The sequence below is a fragment of the Ischnura elegans genome, chromosome 7 (assembly GCF_921293095.1).
Source record: "Ischnura elegans chromosome 7, ioIscEleg1.1, whole genome shotgun sequence".
Taxonomy (NCBI): domain Eukaryota; kingdom Metazoa; phylum Arthropoda; class Insecta; order Odonata; family Coenagrionidae; genus Ischnura; species Ischnura elegans.
Window position 1 is genome coordinate 80,225,194 of NC_060252.1, and position 24,768 is coordinate 80,249,961.

General features: G+C 36.6%; 1 protein-coding gene across 1 annotated transcript in view; it reads left to right on the plus strand.

The window, feature by feature from the left end:
• The window catches only part of LOC124162630 (delta-sarcoglycan-like), a 440,414-nt gene extending 415,861 nt beyond the window's left edge, over positions 1-24,553 (plus strand). The window contains exons 4-8 of the mRNA XM_046539222.1: positions 12,226-12,415; positions 15,990-16,109; positions 18,578-18,650; positions 20,502-20,625; positions 22,427-24,553. Coding sequence (XP_046395178.1) covers positions 12,226-12,415; positions 15,990-16,109; positions 18,578-18,650; positions 20,502-20,625; positions 22,427-22,645 — 726 coding nt within the window. The 3' untranslated portion in view covers positions 22,646-24,553. The remainder of the gene's footprint in view (positions 1-12,225; positions 12,416-15,989; positions 16,110-18,577; positions 18,651-20,501; positions 20,626-22,426) is intronic.
• The last annotated feature ends 215 nt before the right edge of the window (positions 24,554-24,768 follow it).

The following is a 24,768-nucleotide window of genomic DNA, read 5'->3' on the forward strand; positions in this document are numbered from 1 at the left end:
AGCTCTATGAGGATTCAGCTGAAAAGTTTTCGGAGTTACTACCGCGTAGGTTCATATCTGCTGACGACAGTTTCACCGGCATTACAGCAGGCTTCTTCAGGTCAATGAAGTGGAGATCCGTGGTATCGCCCGTCTCTTAAACACCCCGTCGGAGGCCGGTGCAAGAAGCCTGCTGCGATGCCGGCGAAACTGTCGTCTGCAGAGATGAATCTACGCGGTAGTAACTCCGAAAACCTGTCTGCTGAATCCTCACCACACCGCGAAAGCCTACACAAGGAGCTCTATGACGACTTCATTCAATTTGCTAAGTCAAAAATGACCCTGCCCCTTTGTTTACAAGCATCACCATTGACTGTTGGGCAGGTATCATGTCACCTGTGGCATAAGTTGAGGTATGCACGATTGGGTGCCTCAATGATTTATACAGAGGCTAACTGTAAGATGGATGGTGGTGGTGCCCTGGCAGAGCAGCTGTTGGGTGCTCGACCCTTTAAAATCACAGTGCCAATGAAGAGGGGGAATGACCTAGAAGGTGATGTAATTAAGTCATTAAGACGAGAGTTGGGTGTTAGTTTTGAAAATACAGGACTTTTATTGAAAGCTGAACTCCCTGAATTTGTGGCATCGCCTGATTAGTTCTGAATATGTGGTAAAGGTGAAGTGTCCCACATCTGAAACATGCAAGAATTATATTAGCAAATGTGGGAAAGTGGGCAGTAGATGCCATGCACAACTGCAACTCCAAATGTTGTTTTATAGGAAGGAAAAAGGAATATTGTGCGTTGCTGACCCTAAGTACGAAGTAATTTCCAAAATTGAAATTAAAATTGCCAATTATGATACAAATTTAGCGAAGACACTGGTTGACTGGGCCAGAGAATTCTGGAGAAAAAATATATTCCCACTGTTAATTAAAGCCCTTTGATTTCAATAAAATGTTTTAATGGATTTTACTTTACAATTTCTTTTAAAACCTTAATCCATTTAAATTTCACCAGAAGTGAACTGTCTATGTTAACAATCTATCTCTGTATTCCATAATTGGAATGGTTGGATTCTGGATGGCGAAATGTAAGTAATGTGAATATGAAAATGTGAGTTACCTGAGAAAATATGAGGTGCTTCTAAACTTATGGTAAAATACTGATTTCAGAGGTTTGTAGAATGTTTTTAATGCCTTTATTTACAAGTATTGCTATAATAATAGACAAGCTCTCACTGACTCATTAAATTTCAATAACTAATCACACTTCTTAATTATCTTATTTCCTAAATTTATCAATCCTGCAGCTATTTCATTGACAAAAATTGTACGCAATTTTTCTGACAACTTGCCATTTAAGTTACATTTCATTACCATATAAGGCTCCGCTGCCCTCCCCAAAAATCCGCCCGTGCACCTTTTCCCGTTAGTGCCGCCCAGAGTCCTGGAGGAAGCGGCCGGAACGGCGGCCCCCGCTGCAGTACTGCCTCGGAGTACTCGGAACGGCATATATGACGTCAGACCCTTGGAAACAACCACGCCCCCTTTCGAACGCCGTTTTTCGCACCATTTGGATTTTCGACAACTTTGAGAATTTTTATCTCGGGAACGAAGCGTTACCTAGCCCTCGGGTTTTTTGCGTTGTGAAAGATTTAACGTCTTCTATCTCCTCTATTTTTTTAAAAAAATGTGCAAGTTCTCCATTAAAATCAATGGACGATTCAATAAGAATATATCGCTATGAAGTATTCTGTTTTGCAAAGAAATTAGAGAGTTTCGGCTTCCTCAAACTCTTAAAAGAGATGGGTAAATACTCCATGTTTTGGTAATTAAAATTTCTATATATATGAGTGGGTGAGAAGCCAAGGGGCACAAGTTATTTCTCTTCTCTAAATAGAGTTTGGGACAGAAAATAGGCATAGAAAACAAAGGAGATCAATTATGTGTGTAGTAGTGCATTTAATTTTCCACTCGATGTTAGCACAGAACAAAGGCGCACTCGCGTCCCTTGACAAACAATTTATTGTGTCATTCTTCTAAGAATGTACTTTACCTAACTCTGTTGACAAAAAAATCACGTGTACCACTTGGCTTCTCAACCTCTTAATGTATAAATTCATTTAACGCGATTTAATGCTTGAATTACCTTGTGTCCTAAGTTTCAACTTTCTCCTTTGTCACATCTATCTATTCCCCTATCAACGAAGAGTATCTCCAAATGTAAAATCTATCTGAAAAGGATTAGAGTGAATAATTTTTCCGAATCATCCTTAAGGACATAGTATACATTTCATACATGTATGTACTTCCGTTAGATCCGCAGACATATCCTACGAGATTAATCCCCGACCCATAGTATTCCCTTCGCATTCGCTGCCTCAGCGACCTACTTCATTTCGGTGCTCACGACTGGAAGCTTACCATAGCTTGCTCGTGTTGTTCTCAATCGTAGCTGAGATTCGCCCTCTTCTTTAATATATCTCACACCAGAATTTCTAATCTGCTAGGAAATCTTGGGTTTTATCTATTTATGAATTACGCTCACAAGATACATTGAATCTTTTCGACATTGAATTTGGCCATATAATTCCACTAAACACTCTACTTGTACTAGGATTACAAGTTAAAAATCGTTCTAGGACCAAATTCCAGTAAGAAAAAAGGAAAGGTAATAAATTCTGAAGTACCGAAAAAACTGAACCTTTAAAAATTTCTATGCATAATAGGAATGCCATTTATTCCACATACAACCATAAATAGTGACCTTCAACTCATCTCACTAAGTAATCAAAACTAATTAGTTGAAAGTCTATCATTATTAGGCAGCGTAAAATCCAGGTGATGTAATTGCAACTGATGAAATATGAGGAACAACGATACCGGTTTAGGGAAATGTTTTGCAACCATTCTGGCTCAGAAGTATTGTGAATGAAAGCAAAAGTAGCTAAATCGCTCTTTACATAGATAGATATATTTTGTGGTTTATGGACATTTCAAATTCATAGTTATCTCATTTCATGAGCAAGATTGTCTTCTTTGATACAAACGAACCAATTTTTTCCCATTTAGAAAATTTGCGCTTAAGTCGTGAGTTATAAGGAGTTTAGGTCATAATAAGGAAAATTGTTTTATTTTAGGAAGAAACAGTCGATTGATAGCGAAAAAGATTACTGAAAAATTGAGTTAAATTTCATGACGAATATAGAGGTGACACCATTGTAAGCCCATGTATTTCCGCCTCGGTCAAGAGTCAGCGTATCTAAGAAGCACAATTCATAAATAGATACAGATAGTTTTAACTAAATTTATTGTAACAATGAGCCATAACAACTACAAACAAAGAAAACAACATTCAGCCCCGAGGATGAGCCCAGGTTCGGAGCTTGAAATGTTGGCCACTATGGAAAAAATAACCCGGTGGGATCCCGAGAAAAGTTTACCCACATCATTTGCCGGGAAAGCATCAAATCATAAATCCCTTACATGTAATCACAATAATTATCAATAAGATATGCCTCCTTTTTATTCCTCACACATTAATGTGCATTACTCTCACGCTAATTCGCATTTTTCAAAATTTCCTGACGTTTTTCTAGATCAAAACTTAGATATGATCTTGGATTCGGCTACCTACCCTACATACCTGACCTACAGGCTACATACCAATAATTACTTGTGAAGATCCTGGAAATTTTAACGTGACATTGTTCTTTTAAGTCAAATAATATGTTTTTTTTTAAATATTTGTTTATGCCATTACAGTTCTTTATTTACTGTACCATTTTGTTTTTTAATAATTTATAAGATAAGTATACATGAAGTTCCTCTGTAGTATCACATCCAGCTTGGTTTGTAACTGCATTTGCCTTGTTTAACGTAGGTAAATTAATTTTTTACGTTATTAAATTGGAAGACATTTCATATAGACTTTTTAAGAAATGAAACGCTTCTCTGTTTTTGTAATTATCGATGTGCCTGCAAACTAGGTTACTAGCATTTTTACACTTATGGATTTTTCTTATATATCTATCTAAAATCACAAGACAAAATAAGAGTCGCCGATCGGAAGGTATAGGCCTTCTCGTGTAGCATTGGTAGCAGTGAAAATGTAAGCCAAGCAAAACTCTCAATGCTTCTAAGCCAATTAACAGTTCCACAATTGGATTAACCTTTGACTGAACGTCATACCTTCCACAACCTAACCATGGGGCTTTCTGTTGAGAAATTAACTCATCTCATAAGTCACATCTCAGTTCCTGGTGTCATTTCTTAACGCCGCAACAGTAAGCATATCGCGTGTCCAAAGTCGCCAAACAGGAGACAACCTCATGCCTAATTAGATTTATGAGAGGGACAGGAGCATGGACCTTTTGACATTCAGCTATCTGGTAGAAGTGTTTCTCCCCACCGTAACTCTGGCGGTTGATTCAGTCAGTTAAGGGGACAAATGCATAGTCCCAAAGGAGCCATCACTCTACCTGTGAGGATTGTCATTATTCATGCCCGCACTTATGAAATGAAATAAGGAAACAAGGCCGCAGTGATGCTAATATATCGGAGGCAAAGTGGGATATTAATACTTTCAATGTAGCATCTTCCAGAACTAGTTAATAAAAGATGCTTCTATCTTAGGGATTTTAAATATTTGAATGCAAATAAAAGTAAAACATGATGAAGTACCGGTTTCATGATAGCGGCTCAGTGTAAAAAGTAACATGATATGGCCATAACCCAAATTTATAATGGTTTAAAGTTTCCACAAAGCCAAATAGTCTATGATATCGCCCTTCTTCACTTATGGCACTTAAGGTGGGGTAACACTATTTCACATACGCAATGATGATTTGCAAAAATTTTTATCCAGACATTTCATAGCAGCCCCATAACGCATGATGCCAACGATATCTTTAGCACTTTAAGAAGCATAGATGGCAATCTAGATACATATTTTGCATCGAAAACTTATGTCATAATAATTTGATGAGAAATACTTTATGGTAACTCATTCAAACACAACGGGGAGCTATTTAAAAAAAATGATAACCATTTTTCAAGCGTTTCTAGCAAATATTTTGGACTTGAGTGTCATGATATTAATGTCATACCGATTTTTCTATTAGATATCCCAGTAATTAACAATAGTGAAAGTTATAATTTTGGGAGAAAATTTAATCTCGATAGAAAGAATTAAGTAGCGTAGGAAATTGGAGAATTGGTAGGTAAAAGAATTGTATGAAGTGGGTAACGCTCTTAAGATAGGTAAATGTAGGTAGATAAGCCCTTGCCACGCTTTTCCTATCAGAATAATTTATGTTTTTGTAACTTATGACCAAGAAATTCATAAGTCAAAAAAGCTGAAGTATAGAATTTAAGATGGCAGTGAACAATACATTAAAATTTTAATTTTATTGTGGTATTTCAGGTTTAATTTCTGCAGGATTACGCTGACATCAAATTCTATTTCTACCATCAATTACCGGTTTCAGCTACAATTTATGAGACACCACAAGGCCCGTTCATTACAATTAAATTTGACGTATCTTGGCATTTAACATCCCAAGTCGATTTTTATAGTATTCCACAAAATGTCTGCCAATACCGCGCAACTAACGTAAAATTAATTTAGGAGAACTAGTGATAATCAATGAGACTGTCGGAGGAAATTACTATCTCCTTCGCAACTGGTCTATATCAGGAGAAGATTGCGAATTTTTATGATCAATCCAACCATTAAGTTGTGGAGACCATTACACGCTCTTATTACGTTATCTAGTTACGCCATCTTAAGCACTTGTGAGGGAATAGCGACTTCATACGTTATTAGTTTTTCGTACTTAGGTGTGTCTTATCATATCTTCGCCCCATAGCATTTAAAATCCACATTAGGAGTCCCATGAGTAAGTAAGTTGAAGGCAAATCATTCGAGGCAGGAATTCCTCGATAGAATCTTGTTTTATGACGCCTAGGTTAGACACGATGTCTCCGCATACATTCGTCTAAAACGCCTGGGCTAAAGCACTTTTCTGGCATACATCCTTCATTCTACTCTGTTTATGACGAAGAATTCAGCAATGGGGAAATTAAGTTAAGAATTTTATAGGTGATAAAGCCATGACATGATTTTTCTTGTGGTATTGATGCCGAGGTAATAGCCATATGGGGTGAAACTACTTTTTGAACGCAGAGATATAACTTTCAAAATTTCCTTTGGGAAATTGATTTTCCATCGCTTCGGTGGAATTGTGTCAGAAACATGTAAATTGGATAGCATATTATCACTAAGTCTTGGGCCCATTAAGAATACTTCAACTAATTATATTCTAGGTTATTTCCAAAGTTGATGTGAAGTATTTTTAAATCTTATTAAATCTGTTACTTTGTTAACATAAAATTGAACTTCATGACCAGTTTATCGATTTTAAACGCGACCGCTTTTTGCGATCGAAAATATAAATGATAATGGAGTATTGCGTTGAAGGTCAAGGTCTAATCAGGAAATATATATGTTTGTACTGCTCCATATGTTTTTGAAGAAGAAATGTCAGTTTTTCAATAAAAACAGTGCATTTAAGATCCGCAATCTATGAGTCAGTTTGCGTCTTCGGCGTTGGTTCATTTATATACATTGAAACGCCCGGTCTATCATTTTATGGTTTTCTTTTTATTTCTGGGATTTCAAAAATATACTAATTTGTTTATATCTTCTTCATAAACAGAGTTTATACATTACTAACAAACATTTGTTGACTTCTGTGGTGATTAACATGTAGTCTTTAAGTCTGCCCAAGGAATTTCCAGAGCAGGTTTGACCAGATGTAACCCATATTAAACTTCAAATATCATAGTCCGTTTAATTCCATAGTCTGCCTAGTTTAAGCTCGAATCAATTCCCACGACCCTCATTATTTCATGAACTTTACATGCCTTCCAAGTTTATGGATTTATTTACATAGTTACATTACAAAGACAATTATTCAATTGTGTTCAGGTTAGTTCACCAACAGCGAACTTCCACGGTGCAATTTTATTATCTTGCTGTTACTTACTGTCGATACTTTATGCATTAGAACCCGCTGTAGATCCTTTATGAACGTTTGATCAATAACTGAAGTAGCACGGTGCAAAAAATTAAACTGCGAATAAAAATTCAATAAAATTAAGTTGAGCACTGTATGCTTTTACATTTCACAATTTAGTTCAAGAGAAAAAGTGAATATTTTATTACTGAGCCAATAGCCATGTATGCTTAAGAAGCATTGGCTTCAATAGAAAGCGTTTATTTGAAAGACGTGTCATATTTTTCGTAAATAACGTTCTCGTCGGTTCAAAGTTACAGATTTTTGCTTTATGGTCCAAAATAAAACCACATTCTCGTTTTTCGGCGAGCAGTGTTATCGCACATCCCAGCGGTTATGAAATTGCCAGTTACAGTTACGGAATGAGTGATTTTATCTAATGCTCAGGGTCGACTTTTAGTAATAATTTTCTGTTATGTTCTTCTTAAAATTGGGAAATTATCCTATTTTGGATCACATTGCTCGTAGTTGTTCGCAGGAAATATAAAAAATGAATTTTATAGGTATATCAGTTTGACTCATGTCCTTTCTCTGCATTGATATACATTTTTCCCTGGAATTACTTCTCCTGCAGACATCAATTATTCATTTTAAAATTTTGACAAGTTTGAACATAAATTAATCGATATTTTTGAACCCCATATGCCGCCAGATATGGTATATTAATGACAGGAAAATATTTGACTAGAGAAAAGTTACCTATGCGTTTATTTCTTGATACTACGAAACTACCGCGCTCCTAGTATTAAGAGACAGTGACTCTCCCGACCTTAGCACACGATCCGGCCCATCTTGTCGTATCCATTAAGCCGCACACCTTTTTGGACGACCATATCGGGGCGTCAAACAGACAGGCAGATCAACTCGAGCAGATCCTTTCTCGCGGACGAGTCGCACGGCTGTCTTATCCTGTCCCCGAGGGGAAGTGACGTTTAACATGGGAGGAACGGCAAGAATATTCAAGGGAGGGGTGAGACAGGGAAGTGTGAAGGAAGACCCCATCGCGGGAGATTCGCTTCCATTCTTTCGGAGGAGGAGGGCGAAATTGCGAGTGAGACGGAGGCGCGGGTCGGGTGGAGAGAAAAACTGAGCATGACAGTGAGCATCTGACAATGGCTCAATTGAGGAAAGAGATTCCATTCGGAGAATGCTACGAGACTCACGCACTGCAAAGTGAATCATCATATATATTGATACAGAAAGGTCTTCTTCCTGACATTCCGTATATGCTCCGTTAATGCCACTCCTACAGTAACAAATGAGGTATCACTTAAAATGTCGAATCACCGGCTTCTGACGAAAAATGCAATCTCAGTCTCAAATTTCACAATTTACCTTTTAATTTGACGTAAAATTTTCGATTTTTCCCTGTCGATTTGCTCGAGGTATATTGACTCTACAATTATTTTTAGTCTCAACTTAGAAAAAAGGTTTATATAACCGTTAAATCCGTAGATAAGGAACTTAACGTAAGCAGGCAAAAATATTTAAAATAAAATCTAACAAGTATGAAGAATGTTTAACGTTCACTAAAAGAATTATCGTGTGTAAGGAACTTAAAATGTAACGTGTATAACGAATAAATAAAAATATCGTGTTATAAGTGTTCAGGAATTAATATCAACGCGAATTGATAACAAAAAATTTGTATTTGCTAAACTCGGTTTTTCGTGTGGACAGTTGTGTGTAGTATTTTCTAGAGATCGAACTTTCAGTGATATTTGCGTTAATGATATAGAAACTCAAATCCAAAAAGTCATAGACAACAATATTATTACTTCTAATATTGTCTTTAACGAAGTTTTGTAATTGCGCGCCATTATTTTGTAGCAAAATAACCAAAATCCCGTAAATAGTACTAAACTATCTTTCCTATATTATGTTCAAATTTTTTGCAAATTTTTGCGAAAAAAAACAAGTGTAAAGAATGTAATATATGATAAATCTTCACTTCTATTTAAAACCCTTATGATTCTTATTTCTCAATCTCTCTCAAATCCGTCACCTTAACAAACCTATTTCCTGATACCGTGAATAAGCGAAATTTTCGCTCAGGTTAACTGATTTTACAAGAATCACCAAGCCGAAAAAAATGCTTTCAATACTAATATCACGAGAAAATGAGAATTTAGACAATGAACCACATCAAATAATGCGATAAAAGTTGCATGATATTTTATTCCGTATAATTTAGGGGTAAGTGTTCAACCGTTGGAATATAAAAATGTTATACCAGCCACGGAAAAATGATTCGGAAAATAAGGATAAAATCAGGCTTTAATTTGCACAAAGTCTTAATGTAATCACTCGGAGAGTGTCCAAGAAAATGATGCAACCTGTGCTTTTAAACCCATAATTGGTAGTGATAAAAAGATTCTAACAAAGTAGTTTTAGTTAAGAATGAGTAAACATATATTTTCAGAGTGACGGCTAACAGTAATGTATTTGTATCTTTTAAATATTTAAAATTATTACAAACCATAAGAATATACCTTAACTTTAATATCTCTAATTTTAAATATATCTCTTACAATATCCAATTTTAGTTGTGATTCCGAGGTAAAACAATGAAAAAACAATGAAAGCCTCATTCGCAATATATCAACTCGGCGCGACTTGGCTTACCGTTCATCATTATATGCTAACAACCGTGAGATTGGTAGTTCTCCATTCTGCTCTCCTATATGTATGCTCGCTCTGCCTTTCCATAGTGGCATATTCTATTGTCTTTTATATTCTCTTCTCATCCTCATTCTTTAACATACATTCTCCTCTTTTTTTAATAATCTGTCACATTTAATTCATTCGGGGAAGTCCCTTTCTACCCATTCATCTAGTTTATCAAAATGGTCTTGGAAATTTGTGAACAACTTCATTAAGGACAAGGTATCTACATTAAAAACGATACGACAATATTATAAGACAATCCAATGTTTTAGGCACTAGTGATAGAAAGGAATAATTTCCTTTCGAAAGTAAAAGTTAGATTTTTCTCGACTACTTATTATACCATTGACGTTACGTAACTTTAAAAAAATTATTGCATAGCGTCATGCTATTGAGCACAATTAGGACACATTGCATGGATGTTATTTTATCCTGCTTAATTTTCTGCTTAATTTTCTTAAACCTCTATTAAAATTTCTTGCCTAAAAACTTGGGAAATACATCATCAGCAATTCAATTAAATAAGCGTTAAAATGGCAAACTTTTCAAGCTTGATAGGCCAATAGATGAGTACCTTTCACCTTCATATAGCCATCCATAGAGTAGTAGGAGGAGCCTCAACTAGTAAAAAAAATTGATTTGGAGATTAAACTCGTTAAAAACGAGAATCACTCCCCTTTTTCCATCACCTCTTGCCACTGAAGAGTGCTTCGATAGTCTTGAACCTACCTGATGAGTCCCTACTTCTCCCATCTTATTAATTCTACTACCATTGTCATACAGCTTTTCAAAATGGTTACTTAATGTGACCGAATTCAACACTAGTGCGAAATGTTGCGCAAAATTAATTTTATCCTAAAATTTTCAAACTTCATGAAATATTATACTTATAAATTTTTATCTGAAAATCTGGAGAATAATCGGCAAATTAATTAACTGGTTAACATTTTCAAGTTTGATACACCAGTATGCCAATGTCTTTCACATTCATTCAGCCATCCACAGAGTAGTAGCAGAGCAGAGAAACTTTGCCAAACAAAAAAAATGGATTTGGAAAGTAAACTCGTAAAAAAAGAGAATCACTACCTCATTGCAGCACCTCTTGCCGCTGGAAAGTGCTTCGATAGTCTGTCTCGTGACTCCCTACCTATTCCATCTTCCCTCTTTGGAATTCCTAACTCCACGTCCTTGCCTGAAGCGCTCCAATCTGTCCCTTAACGTCTCAGCTTCCCCAAGATATGAATGAATCGGAGGGAGCCGACGTAGAGGATAAGACAAATGGACTTGCCTCGGTGAAGGGGTGGAGGAGAACGTCTCCAGATTGTATTGTACACCTTCACGGAGCAGGAGGACGAACCAGACAAAGACGCGACAGACTTGCGATAGCGGGAGAGCCGTGCGGAAGGTGATCAGCTGCAAAATGAAACTCCGCCTCCATTACCTTCCTCGACCCTTGTATTATTGAAGAGGGCAGCGCGGAGACGAGAACGAACTCGGTGCTTTAATCATTCAAACGGATTTCCTCTCGACGGATCAATGGCGGCCTAATGAAATAATCGACGTATCACAAAGACATTGCATCTGCTATCGCCCTCGTCAATCAAGGCTGATCGAGCGTGAAATATGCAAGATCCTTCCGATTTCTTTCTTTCAGATTCCGTTGAGAAAATCTATGGGGAATATTGAAGGCGTTTAAAGAGCAAACAGGAAACTCTTTCCATCGTCACCTTGTCGAAATTGGATGTTAAGGGTTTAACGTTTATAAAATTACTTCGATATTTTTCTGTTGACACATCCAGGCGAAAACGGCTATCCTCGACTTTCCGTGAGTTTTTACATGCGTTATATTTCATAAAACGATAAAAATAACACTTTTATTTGCATGGAAATAATATGGCTAATATGAATTTGAAACCACAAACTAAAACATCAATAGATGACTCTTATTCAAGTTAACCTTTTAATAGAAAAATCGCTTAAGTACCTCATACATTCAAGTAGTAATTTACAAGTACAAAAATAAATTAGGATCGACAAAAATACTACTACAGCATCTTCATCAAATCATGTGTCTTCACAAACTTTCCAAACAACCGTTTCAAGGCTGATCGAGATCAAATCTCTAACACGTGTATTTAAACTCTTCCCCAAAAGACGTGTGGTGGATTCAAATCCTGTAAGAATTTCGTTGGCTCCTTGGCAGAACATTCTCCTACCATCGCCGGAGAAATTATGAGTATTACCAGCCACATAATTGTTTACTTTGCTACATACAATTATACAAAAATGCAAGCTCATGTATATAAATGTAAATTTAAATATTATTCAAATTTAAATGAGAACAGTGTAGTGGAGAACACTCCACTAACCATTTCAATCAAATAGAAAATTTTAATCCCGCAATAAATGTTATTGTAAGCGGTTATTATTATTAAGTGGTCAACCTTCTAATCGCACTTGAGTGTTAATATTAATACTTGTATTTTAATCCCTGCACAGGAGGGCATGGGTCAACTGAGGATAGTGGCTGGAGGAATTCAGCTGAACGGACAAGCGATGATCCTGGATTCCCTGGTGGCCTCGTCGATTCGGTCCAGACGCGGTCAACCCATTGCAATCGAGTCATCGAGGAACTTCTCGGTGAACACGAGGGACGACGACGGCAGAATTATCAACAGGCTATTCCTAGGTATGAAAATCACATTTTTCACGGAGAAAACTAAATGCGTCTAATAATCTGTGCACCTAGTAGTGGATAAAGATTACACTTTACCTTGTCAATACATGAATTTGAAATGTGGAAAAAAACGTACACATGGAAATAAAACACAGAAAAAAAACACAATAGAAACTTTGCCTGAACATATTAAATGTGCAAAATTAAAGAGACCTTGCAATTAAACCTCAAAATTACTTAACCTTCTCATGAAGGTCTTCAGTTTTCGCGGGAAGGGTTCAAAAAACAAAAACTAAAGGGTTGAAAAGGTTGGCAGACAGTTCCTAATCTTAGTTTCATCGGTTCCAGGTACGGTTCCAATAAGCTCACGCATCTGAATTGCAGGAGAGAATAATTCGCATAATTTGAAAGCGGTTTCGAAGGGTCTATTTTGCACATGTGATTATTGGCAGATAGTCCGACTCTTTAAATCTTTTTGGGATGTCTATCCATGCAAGATCACCGACACAGGATTTAAAAATTCCCTTCAACCGCACTTTTTCTCGCCTTAACTCAAATTTCAATGGCAACGGGAATGCTCTTATAATTTATGTGTGTATCATTATGGAGAAATTACGAGGAGTATATGGCACTTATACATTCAACGAATTCAGGCGTGATATAGAGCAAGTGCGATATATTGAAATAAAAGGTAGTTGCATTTTTCCATGATAATTTTAATACTAATTTCCATGATAATTATACGCGTTTCGGCTCACAGAGCAATACTATGGTACACGACCTCTTAAAATAATCGTGGAATAGTGCTGCGACCTTATATTTTTATTTTTATTTAGTTAACGCACATGTTAAGAATTATTTTATGTATTGAACTTTCGTGAATATAATATATTATGTAAATTCTAATCATTTCGCTGCGTTACATATCCTTGTGACATGTTTTATCAAAAAAAATCTCAATCAGGTAAGGTCACAATTTTAAATGATATTTGAATTTTTTTTAGCTTTGCTTGGTAAATTTTTAATCAAAACAATTCTTCTTTAGTTGTACTTCCATTGAGGAAAGAATTTTTCCTTTGAAAAAAATTCCCTTGAGATTTTTAACTGCATCCTATTAAATATCTACAATAAGCACACGCATTTGAATTCATCTCATGCCCATCAATAGCCGAAGCTATGCTTTTGGGTCTCAGGTAGAATTCGATGGTCGTGGCGCGGTGCCCGGAGGTAATTACTGCGGCTTGTGGCGACCACGCCAATGCTCTCTGCGGCGCGAATAGGCCAATGACGGCTGAAAATTCAGAGGGATTAAGTATTGAGCATGCGTCCTTGAACTTAGTTATTAATTTTTGGAAGATCCATGGTTTTATTTTTGGTAGTCTCAGTTAAGACTAGTTTCCGGTGTCGGCGGCACAAAGATCTACTTATCCTAAAAACTATAGACATGACATATTCAGCTTTTTCGACTAGGACCAGTGGCGCCGACTCCATGGGGCCTGAGGGGGCCCGAGCCCCCTCAAAGATTCGTTTGGGGGGGCGGAGCCCCCTCAATAACTCAAGAAAATAATTAATTTGTATTATGCTTTGTGAAATCACATAAATATATTTGTTATTTTTATTTCCCATGTTTGACGATAGTTACCTTTTAAAATAAATTCAACGATGTGTGTTGAAACAAGTAATTATAAGGTTATGCAGGTTATCTGAATCAAGTGGTGTGAATCATGGTAGTGTTTCGGTGCTGCGACGCACTTTGAATTTAACCTCTTCCCGGGGCAAGACCTCCGATATGATAAGACCCCCCCCAATATTTTTTATAAGTCGGCGCCCCTGACTAGGACAGATATTAATATATGCACCAAGGATGAAGTTTGCCATTTAAAAATGTTGGGTTTAACCGGAATTCGAGCCTGGATATCCCGATTGGTGGCACTCGTGCGGGTGACCGCGTACAAAGTAATTTGTTTCATGCAGTGCTTTGAAATTCGTCGTCACCGAATAGCGACAGAGCAGGGCTTATTTCTCAATTAATAAGAATAGCTTCCGTCACATGTGCCGCATCGTGGATTTGTGACGCCAACACCTTGTTTGGTAAAACCGATCCTGTGCTTTGCTCTAAGAACATGGATTGGTGGTGCTATTGGCTTACACGCTGAACCAACAATTGGGAGATCCGGTTTCGAAATCCCGGTTAACTCAAATATTTTTTCATGGTGAAGTTCATCCTTGGTTCATATTTTAATATATATCTTCAGAGTCCAAAAATCTGAATATGCCATGTCTATAGTTTTTAGGATTGGCCTTTGTGCTGCTGACACCGAAAACTTGTCTTAAGCCTGAATCACACGATCATATTTTTCGAGTGATTACTCCAGCGATCACTCGAGTGATTACTCGGAAATGATCGTCGCGCGCAATTGTTTTCCGCGATCACTCCAATCACTAATATTAAAAAAGAAGATCCTCAAGTCTGCCACTTAATGTAAATTTTTAGTAAACTAAAGTCGCCACTCGCGTCGCTCACGGACAAATTGATCCGAGTTTTACGAGGTAATAATGCATAATTAGGGGTGTCAACTGAAATTTACAATCATGATGATGTTGTTTTACAAACTCATGACTTCTCAATGCTATTCGTCGCAATTAAAAACATAATGATGCAAAATATTGGAAAAAGTGGATTTATTTCCACACATTACTGCGCCACGGACATTTTTGAAAACGGATTAATATGCATACGAAGTGGCAAGGGAAATCAGCCTAAGAAAGGATGGAATTGGGCCTCCTCTGTGCAGTCCCATTGACTCCAATGATGAGAATTCCCATCACTGTTTTCATCACTCGTGTGGTTGCTTTTTCCGTCGCTGAAACCGTCACTGAAACATCATATCAGGCGATCAGAACGCATTCCCTTATGGGACGGTTGCAGCGCAGCATTTGAAAATCGTGGGAACGACATTGGTGACGTAATAGAGCTGTGATATCGGAAATGATGCGAGAAGTGACGGCGGGAGGGAGCGGGTGATTCAGAAAAATGATCACTCGAGCGATGACTTTTCCGGTCCCGAAAAGCGATCGCTTGAGTGATCACTAAGAGGGAAGAAATGAAGGATTGTGTGATTCAGGCCTTAGCTGAGACTACCCAAGATAAAATTTGCACCCGTATGATTGACGGCGTACAGCCACTTATTTCATGCAGTGACAGATATTAAATTTATCTTTCAATTATGATGTTGGTAAATTTACTTGTACGACGATTAGATGGAATCAAGAGATTTCTCTGTGATTATTAAGTATGTATTCATGGTGAAACGAAAGCCAATTACTGTTCCACAAACTTTTTTTTTTCATTTTCTGTTTACTAGTTTCAACATCAATACCGTGATTATCGAGACAAACAGCAAGGTATAGACGTTGAAAATAGTTGACATCAAATTAAAAAAAAAGTTTGTGGAACATTACTTGTTTCTTTTCACTATAAACATTTCATCGTTCTGCCAAGTAACGCCCAAATCAGTTGATTTCATTAAGCATATAATTCCGCTGCTGCTAATACTTTTAACAAAATACACTTATTTATTTTCAGGTGAAGATCGGTTTGAGGTGCAAGCTAGAAGGTTCAGAGTGGTCGATCCAAGAGGGTCCAACATTTTCACTGCGGACCAGAGAGAAGTTGTGGTAGGAGCAGAGGTTTTGCGAGTAACAGGTAATATTATTATTTTTAATGCTCATTTAAACGTAGAGTGAAGTAAGTTTATCCACACAGTTCTTTTCTATCTAATTCCAAGCTCCTTCCTCATATTTTTTACTTTAACATGAAATATCAAAATATACCGATTTTTATTCCCGTTGATCATTCATTAGAACAAGAATTATAATAAAAGGACTAGAAATAAAACCATAAATATTTTTATTCAATTAACCCTCCAGCGGATCGCACCTGATAATTTAACACGACCGGATGCGTGGCGTACTTTGTTCACTTTAAATGCATTTATATCATAACTCTCGATTTTTGTTAAAATTTACCTTTATTTGTGGAAATTAGTTCAAAGTTGTACATTTATAGGTAATACAGACATAAAGGTGCACAGGTGGTACACGGCCGGTCGCGCGGCTAATTTATACGCCACGAGTGTCGGGTTCCTGATGCCGATCTAAAAAAAAATTGCTACAATACTTTGTGCTTTAAAAAATCGCACTGTAGACAGTCAAAATGACTTTGAAAGAATACACGAGGCCACTCAAGAAAAGCAAAACATGAGCTACACCGCCGGTCGCGTGGGGTACTTTGTACGCCACGGGTGTCGGTTCCTCTTGCCGATCTAACAATAAATTAGATACAGTACTTCGAGTTTTGAAAACTCGCACTATGGACAGTCAAAGTACATTTTAAGAATATACAAGCCCATTCTAGACCCGAATGTATGCACAATGTTTAAATTCTTTGGCTTTCGAAGATTGGCGTACTTTATACGCCAGCGCGCTCGCTCAAGGGTTAAATTAAACCTTAATAGGCAACACCATATGGTTGATTATGGATATTACAGGTACTAACAACACTAAATATACGCATGTAAGTAAAGACTTTCTAAAAAAGTTTAAAAAATACCAATTCATGGATGCAATTACTTGATAAAATGCATTATGGTGTTAGCAAAATATATACCGAAATAAAATCACTCCGGAGAAATAAAGCTATAATTAGAAATTTAACCCTTTTAGTGCGGCGGGCCGATATATCGGCTTTTGCTGCTCGGGCGAAAAGTGCGACGGGCCGATATATCGGCTCTTGCATAGTACATTATCTAATTTGCTATATCTTATTACATTGATATATTTTTTTCAATTAACGTAAAATCATTTTTTTGATTAACCAGTTTAACCTAAATAATTAAAAAAAACTGCTTATGGATATAAATAAAATAGCTTTGTATTGTTTTTTTCCTAGTTGCTACATTTTATGAAAATACCCTCCGCATTTCTCGCCAGTAACCCAGGAAGAAGGATAGCACTAAGAGGGTTAAGGTACCCAAACGGTCAAAATTAAGTTCACGGCAGAAAATGTAATTTTGATGTTTTATTAAATATGTTTTCAATAGTGAAATTTCTATAACATAATAGGATAATACCAGTAAAAATCCGAAAATTACAAGCAACGATAAAGTAAATTTAAATTTAAAAATTCATTTTGAAATAATTTTTTCCTAAGGACGCAAAATCCATGGCTTAAAAATAGGTCCTTCTTCATTAAGGGAACTTTATTCTGAAATAATTGCTTTGATGTCCAAAAGTCTTATCACAAGTATCCGTGCGAATAGTCCGATAAAGAGTCTTCAAACACTCTTAAATTACACACACTAGCCCAAATTGCGAAATATATTGACTATTTTGATGTTATAGTATGCTACCGTAAATAAATATCATTTTTTTCAAAATAGCTGCCCGAATAAATATTTTTAGCCTACATCAGGTTCTTTTGCTGCAATAGTCAACTAAAAGCCTCTCCTTGCAGCGAGGAGACAATAAATGGCCTAGCTTCATTGTTAAATACATTCAATTATCCTCTAAAATTATCTTAAACTATATTTATTACAAATTTTCACGCACAGATTAACGTTTTTATACCATCGAATAAGTTTCATATGAGTTATCAGAAAACTATGAGTGATCTCTTTCGAAAATACACAGGATAGCATACCAAGAATCACTTGCCTTATGGACCAACAATAAAATAATTTACTAAAATATTAATGAAGTTGACTTGAAAAGTGAAAGTTATGTCAAATTTAATATTTTTCTGCGTTAACAGAACTATATCTCTTTCATCTAACTAATTAAACATAGTTTTATCGACCTATGCTACCTAACTTAGGCCGTCGTAAGCCATCCATCATAAAAATATTTTGCGACTGTGAATAAGTTAAATCCTGAGTCACATTAACATTTAAAAGTTACAATTTCAGTGTTTACATATTAAATTTTCCTATGCCTAATATAACCTCTTAAGTTTGAAATTATAATCATTTTCTGACTCCAGGAGTTGGTTTTGATTTCATAAATAAATGATAATTTATTGCTACTACGTCAAAAGTATTTTTTTTAATTGTGACCTCCCTAAACGTAATTTATATTCGGGGTTTATATTAACTCAATAATACCTTCTTCCTTCAGGGGCTGGAGGCGCTGTTTTCGATGGAACTGTGCAGACTCCTCTGGTGAGAGCGGACTCCGGATTCGACTTGAGGTACGAATAAGTTGGAATAATTTTTTATTTTTGAATAGAAAAAAATAAGGTTGTACTTGCTCTCATTTGCAACATTCCTCAATCAATTCCTACAAGAAGAAAGGTAAGGAATTCCAACTTTGTGAAGGAAAACCTAGGGCTTTGTGATTCCACATAATTTATTTAAGCGAAAATTATTTCGACGAAGAGCGTTATCATTACTTGCTATGTCATCAGGACGTCATTAACCAGCTCCGTCGTAAAATCTGTGGTAGAGAATAACACTTTCGCAGGAAATATTGGTAACACTCGTCATATTTACTTAAGAGCAAAAAATAAACTTATAAAATTGTATCAATATGCATCGTCCCCACACAAATCAATTTTGGCTGCTTCAGTATTTTCCTTAGAGTTTTTGACAAATTTATAAGACTTGGAGTGGTTTATAACAAGTTAGGCAGGATGCTTACAACATTTTAATTTCAAATATTTATGAAATGAGAGATGCGTGACATAAAAAAAGAAAAATATGGTCCTAGATTCATATCTCATAAGATTGCTTCGTCAAAATAAAAATAAAAATCTACAAAGTTTTGCCAAAATTTCATCTACCGAGCAATGACTTTAAAATATGGTTTGCATGGTTATAGTTTTAAGAAGTTTCCCAAGAATTGGAGTGGAACCACATATTCTTGAGGACGATTTTTTTTCCCTCTATTGCTATATTTTGTGCCATCTAATGCCTCTATTGCTGTACGCCATCCCCACGAAGATCGGAATTCTGATACCTCACTTTCAAAAGCTCTGACCCGTGATCTCTGATTCACTAGATTGTATACAAGTTTCGCTTCGCATTCACGTGGGTTGCTAAGGAATTTTCCACCTTCTGAACGAGACCTAAAAATACTATGCCACGAGAAATAAAGCTGACATTTCCACTGACGCGATTAAGGCACCACTCAATTTTTAGGTATAAAATTTGACCAATAGTGCAAACACCAAGTAACAACCATACGTATGCATGGATAACAGGGACGCCGACTTACAAAAAATATTGGGGGGGGCCAAACCGGGAATCTTGCCCCGGGAAATTTTATAAGTAGTTAAGTTTAAGTTTTTTAAGCATTTTAGAAGAGTCATGTGATCAAAATTAGAACCATGATAACTCGAATCTCGATATCTGGACACTCCGGGGAAAATTTACAAGCCTGAAACATTTTTTCCTCACACCCATAACGAATTTTTGAGGAGGCTCGAGCCTCCTCAAGCCCCATGGAGTCGGCGCCACTGATGGACAAAGCAATTGGGAATTCTCCATGCCTTGCCTGTACATACGTGTGAGTTTGTTACCTCGTGTTTGTACCACATGTTGACAGTGTACGTGGGAATCATGACAAGTGCAATAATTTATGAGAAATCACGAAGTCCTAATTCGCAATTATAGATGCCAGCAATGAACACCAGGGGTAACTAATTTCATCCGATTTTTTTCTGACGTAAACCACAAACTTAAGGCAGCAAGCTTGAACCTATCGATCACAAAAATGCACAAGCAGGAAAAGACTAGCATTTGCCAAATTATAAATTATTAACCATTCACGACCTTCATTAAAATAACTGTACAAACAAATTGGTACTTAGTTTTGCGCATATGTGCAAAGTTGTATACACAATGGGTGAAACTGTTCATGAATGCCGTCGAAGCCATATGATTTTTTTTCATGGCGAATTTCACCCCATGTTCCATACTGTAAATTCTTGAATTGAAAAAAGACATACTTTTACCAGTAAGGACATACTTTTACCCATATACTTAATATTTCTGGTGTCGGCATGATTCAATATCTAAGGAGATGCTTTTCTTATTGACAGGTTGGAGTCTCCAACAAGATCCTTGGAAGTGAAGGCCCCATTAGGGGTAGCGATTGAGTCACGAGCCGGAGACATCAGTGCCACCTGCTTGACAGATTTGAAGCTACAATCCGTCGCTGGGGCCGTAAGTCATTTTACAACGCTCAAATTCAGTCTGAAGGAATTTCGTTTCCAGTCTGTGAAATAAAGTTTTATTTGATGTAATAATAGCAATTACAAAGACTTTCAATGGAACACAGTATTCACCTGAGTAATAAATAATGCGCATTCGAATAGATTTGTCCAATATTTGGAAGGATCTATAAACTTCACAATCAAGTAGTTCCACGGTCCAGCTTTATCTTTTGAAGTAATCTCCCACGGGGCAACAATGAGATGCTGTAGAGATCAATTTCCCAGTTTAACAAAAGTGAAAATACAGATAAAACATGATTATTTGTATATTCATATTCATCTTATTATTTATAGGAAGCTTCAAGCCTGATATTTACATATTTCCAAAGGAAAACCTATTTGTTATAAAATAATAAAAACGCCTACTAAAATAAAGTGAACATTATCATATTTTAATTGGAGTGAATGCTACTCCCGTGAATGGATATTGTTATCTCAAGTATCCAGTAAGACAGCAATATGAGGCCTAACACATCGGGGGTTTTTATAACTAGCAATAGAAGACCACACACACCCATGTTCTGGATAAGGGCAACCTAAGTACACAGGTGGAAATCAGGTGACCTTTGCTTTGGCAGGTGAGGGCATATACCCGCCGCCTCCGAGGCCAACGAGATTTTAAGTGGGTAATGGCGGCAATGGAGTTCTCTTTTGGCCTTTGGATATATTCGCTATGTTTGACACTGGACGCCACAGCTAAGACATGACGTCGATCATTACCAATCATACAGAGAGTCGAAGAGATATAAAGTATTTTTACCCTAATAATATACAATTCAACTTTGATTCATAGAATATTTTCCTATCACAATGCCTGAAGATCTATATACAACCCATCCAAGTGCAGGCCGAAAAACAGTAATTAGGGGTATAAGGCACAAAATCACTGTTCAAAGACCTATATGATCATTTACCCCCCTTTGCCTAGATAGTATCAATGCTTGAATAGTTAATCACTTAGGCAGATGCTTAAGATAATCGGGGAATAAGCCAGAATTGGAGCATATTCTCTTCAAGGGATTGTATCGATTAGCATTTCAATCATGTCACCCTTACTCTGAATTGATCTCATAAGATTATCTTCCTAGAGATTACCCATTGAGCATTACAAGGAGACTTATACTACAATTATGTTACGAAAACGAACTATTCAAATTCCTGAATCTTAAGTCATATGGCCGTAATGGAATTTTTCGATAATGATTTGTAGGTAACCACCTAGAGGCTTTGTTGCAATAACTTCAAAGCATTATTCGAAACGACAGGGGCATTCTCCGCTTGGGACAATATTTTGCATTATACAAGTCCAGTCAAAGAGAATTTCCTTCAATCACATGCTGGTGTCTTACATTCTTTCCATATTGATCAGTTAAATTCAGGATTCGCTATCCAAATACATGAATCGGAAGGATATGAGCTTAATGCCCTGGGGCCTTTTGGACATACCTATATACTGCCCTGAAACATTGCATGCCTGGCAGAATATCTTATCCTATAAATTAAAAAAAAATCCGTGTTTGGAAGCAAGTGCCTTGGTATTTCAAAATGTAAAACACCGGGCACAAATTTGGGAGATTCGGGTTCTCATTAAAGGCAAATTTTTCCTCCGAAATTTTCACCCTGTTAATTCATGCTAACACCAAATATATTTTCATATTCAAGTGATTCTTACTTCCATTCATGCCGTAAACAAGCTATAACTAGGTAGATACAATTTGAGATACTGCTAATGCAGTGATTTTCTTTTTCAGGTGAGACTTGACTCTGCCAACATCATGCTACCGACTCTGAAAACGGCAAACGTTTCGCCAACGTCTTACGGACCTCCTCCAGCGCCACCTTCAGATACTTCGGGTGCTCCACGACGCTCCGCTCCGGAAGTGTTCCAGCTTTGCATATGCGGAAACGGCAAACTCTTCCTGGCTCCACCAGATGGTATATGTGTCGCCGACAATGACGTTTGCCGGTGATGAAACGGATATATAAAGGAAGAGGATCCTTCGAAGCCTATTGAAGATGAATATGTTGACTGAACCTTTGTGCTGGATTCTAATCGTGGATTTAGAATGTGTTACGGGAGTGAAGAAGACACTAAAGGAGCACAAGTGTGTTTTTCCATACGAACGGAACTTCTTACACGGAGTCCAATGTTTCGTTTCACTGATTGGGAAACATAACTGACTCTATGAAAACGAGTGAATGTCAAACAGTGGTCAAAATGGATTCACGACGAAGAAACTTCCACGCCAATTTTACAGCAGCATCAATAGTGTTTACAAGTCAATGCTTTCCCCCCTTCGAGCAAGTAGAAAACTATTTCGTGAAACTGTTGCCTTAACAAATAAATTTTTTTTGGCAATAAGTTTTAATTGCTTATGTATGGAGACTGTCCCCAGTCGCTGGTTACGCAGACGACGCATAAAAAAAGATTATCTGTTTCGTTTATTTGATCAAAAAATTAAAGATACCCAGTTCGCCTGGGCAAAAATTAATGAATGTTAAATTAGTCGTACGATTTTTAAATACAAGGACGCAGCTGCTACAGTATTCATGGTGCATTTTTATACCGAAACGCTTAGTGGTTAGGTATTCCGTGATTTCTTCCACTTCACGTGATTGAGCATTCATAAATGCACAACGATATGAATTTACACTTTTCAAGTGTGCCTTTAAAAGAAATGTTGAGAGAGTTTTCTAACGGAAAAGATTGGCAAGTGCTCCGACTCCTCTTTCGACTACATGATCTGAAAACCGTTAAAATTCACTTTAACCATTAGGATCAATCAGAAAAATACTACGTAATGGGCTATGTTGAATGCTTTCTCCTCGGATGACTACGACAGCACATATCAGTTAAAATACAGGTGGATGTGAAAATAAAACAAATATTAAGTCGTTGCTTACAAAAAATGGTTTACGTCAGTAGTGACACGCAATTGAGATTTAAAGTTTAAAAAAATGTTGTAAATAAAAAGATAAAGCGTTTATTAAAGGCATGGATGGAGCAGGAAAAACAATAAAGACTAAAAAATATACGTAGTTTTATTACAAGATGGTCGTTATTTTTTCAAATATTTGCGTCATAATGTTAACGCATGCTTGACTTCAAACGCAAAGAGACAAATACGTAAGTACTGCTAAAGTAGCTGTAAAAAAAACTAGAAATAATAAACGTGATTTTGTAAGCAAGGGGTTTCTTTATACGGATGTAATGTGCAGTATTAAAGAACGGCTTCTTCGGAACTTGACCTGCGTAAGAAATATGAGTTCAGTTTCAATAAATTTATGATGAATGATGAAGAAAATAAATTCCATACATGAATAAAATAGTCGGAACTTCTTAAGATATCGTAACGGGCTATCTTAAAGGGAGAAAATTCAACCATTATTCGCATGAACTGCATTTTTATAAAACATGCGACAGCAATTACACATCCTGTCCTGCCCGCATGCCCCTGGGATGTTGACGGAATTGTGACTTAAGAACCGATCACCTATCGAAATACATACTCCATTATTTAATCGAAAACTCTTCTCCACTGCATATTCAATTACTCAAAATTATTTAGGGAGCAACTCGAAATTTAATATTGTGAGAGAGCACTAAATCATCCAAATGTTCAATCATAATATAATCTTTTGCGTGGAAAATAACAGCATTCAAAACAAACCAAACCAATTTTGAGAGTGATAAACTATCAATATTTCGCATAAATTGCCAAGGATATATTTAAGAGAGAGAGAAAACCAGCTTATTTCTGTTCATTCCCCCCGGTAACAATGTCATTGCATTTATCAACGCTTGAATAATTTGTACTTGAAGCAAAGCATAACTGTTGTTGATAACCCCAAGGCCATCAATAAAACTGTGTAACGAATGGAAATTCTCAATTACTTTACCCCAGTCTATGTGTAAAGAAAATATTGGATACAAATACCGAAGAAAAGATTTCCCTGAAGCAAAGGTAAGTTTCCACCAAAAAATACGATCGTATGAAAGTTAACACTCTTTAATGGATGAGTGGACTCTTCTCTCCTTTTAACTATCACTGTAAAGGTTCCCAAAGCACTATTTCTCAATACCATTTACGCT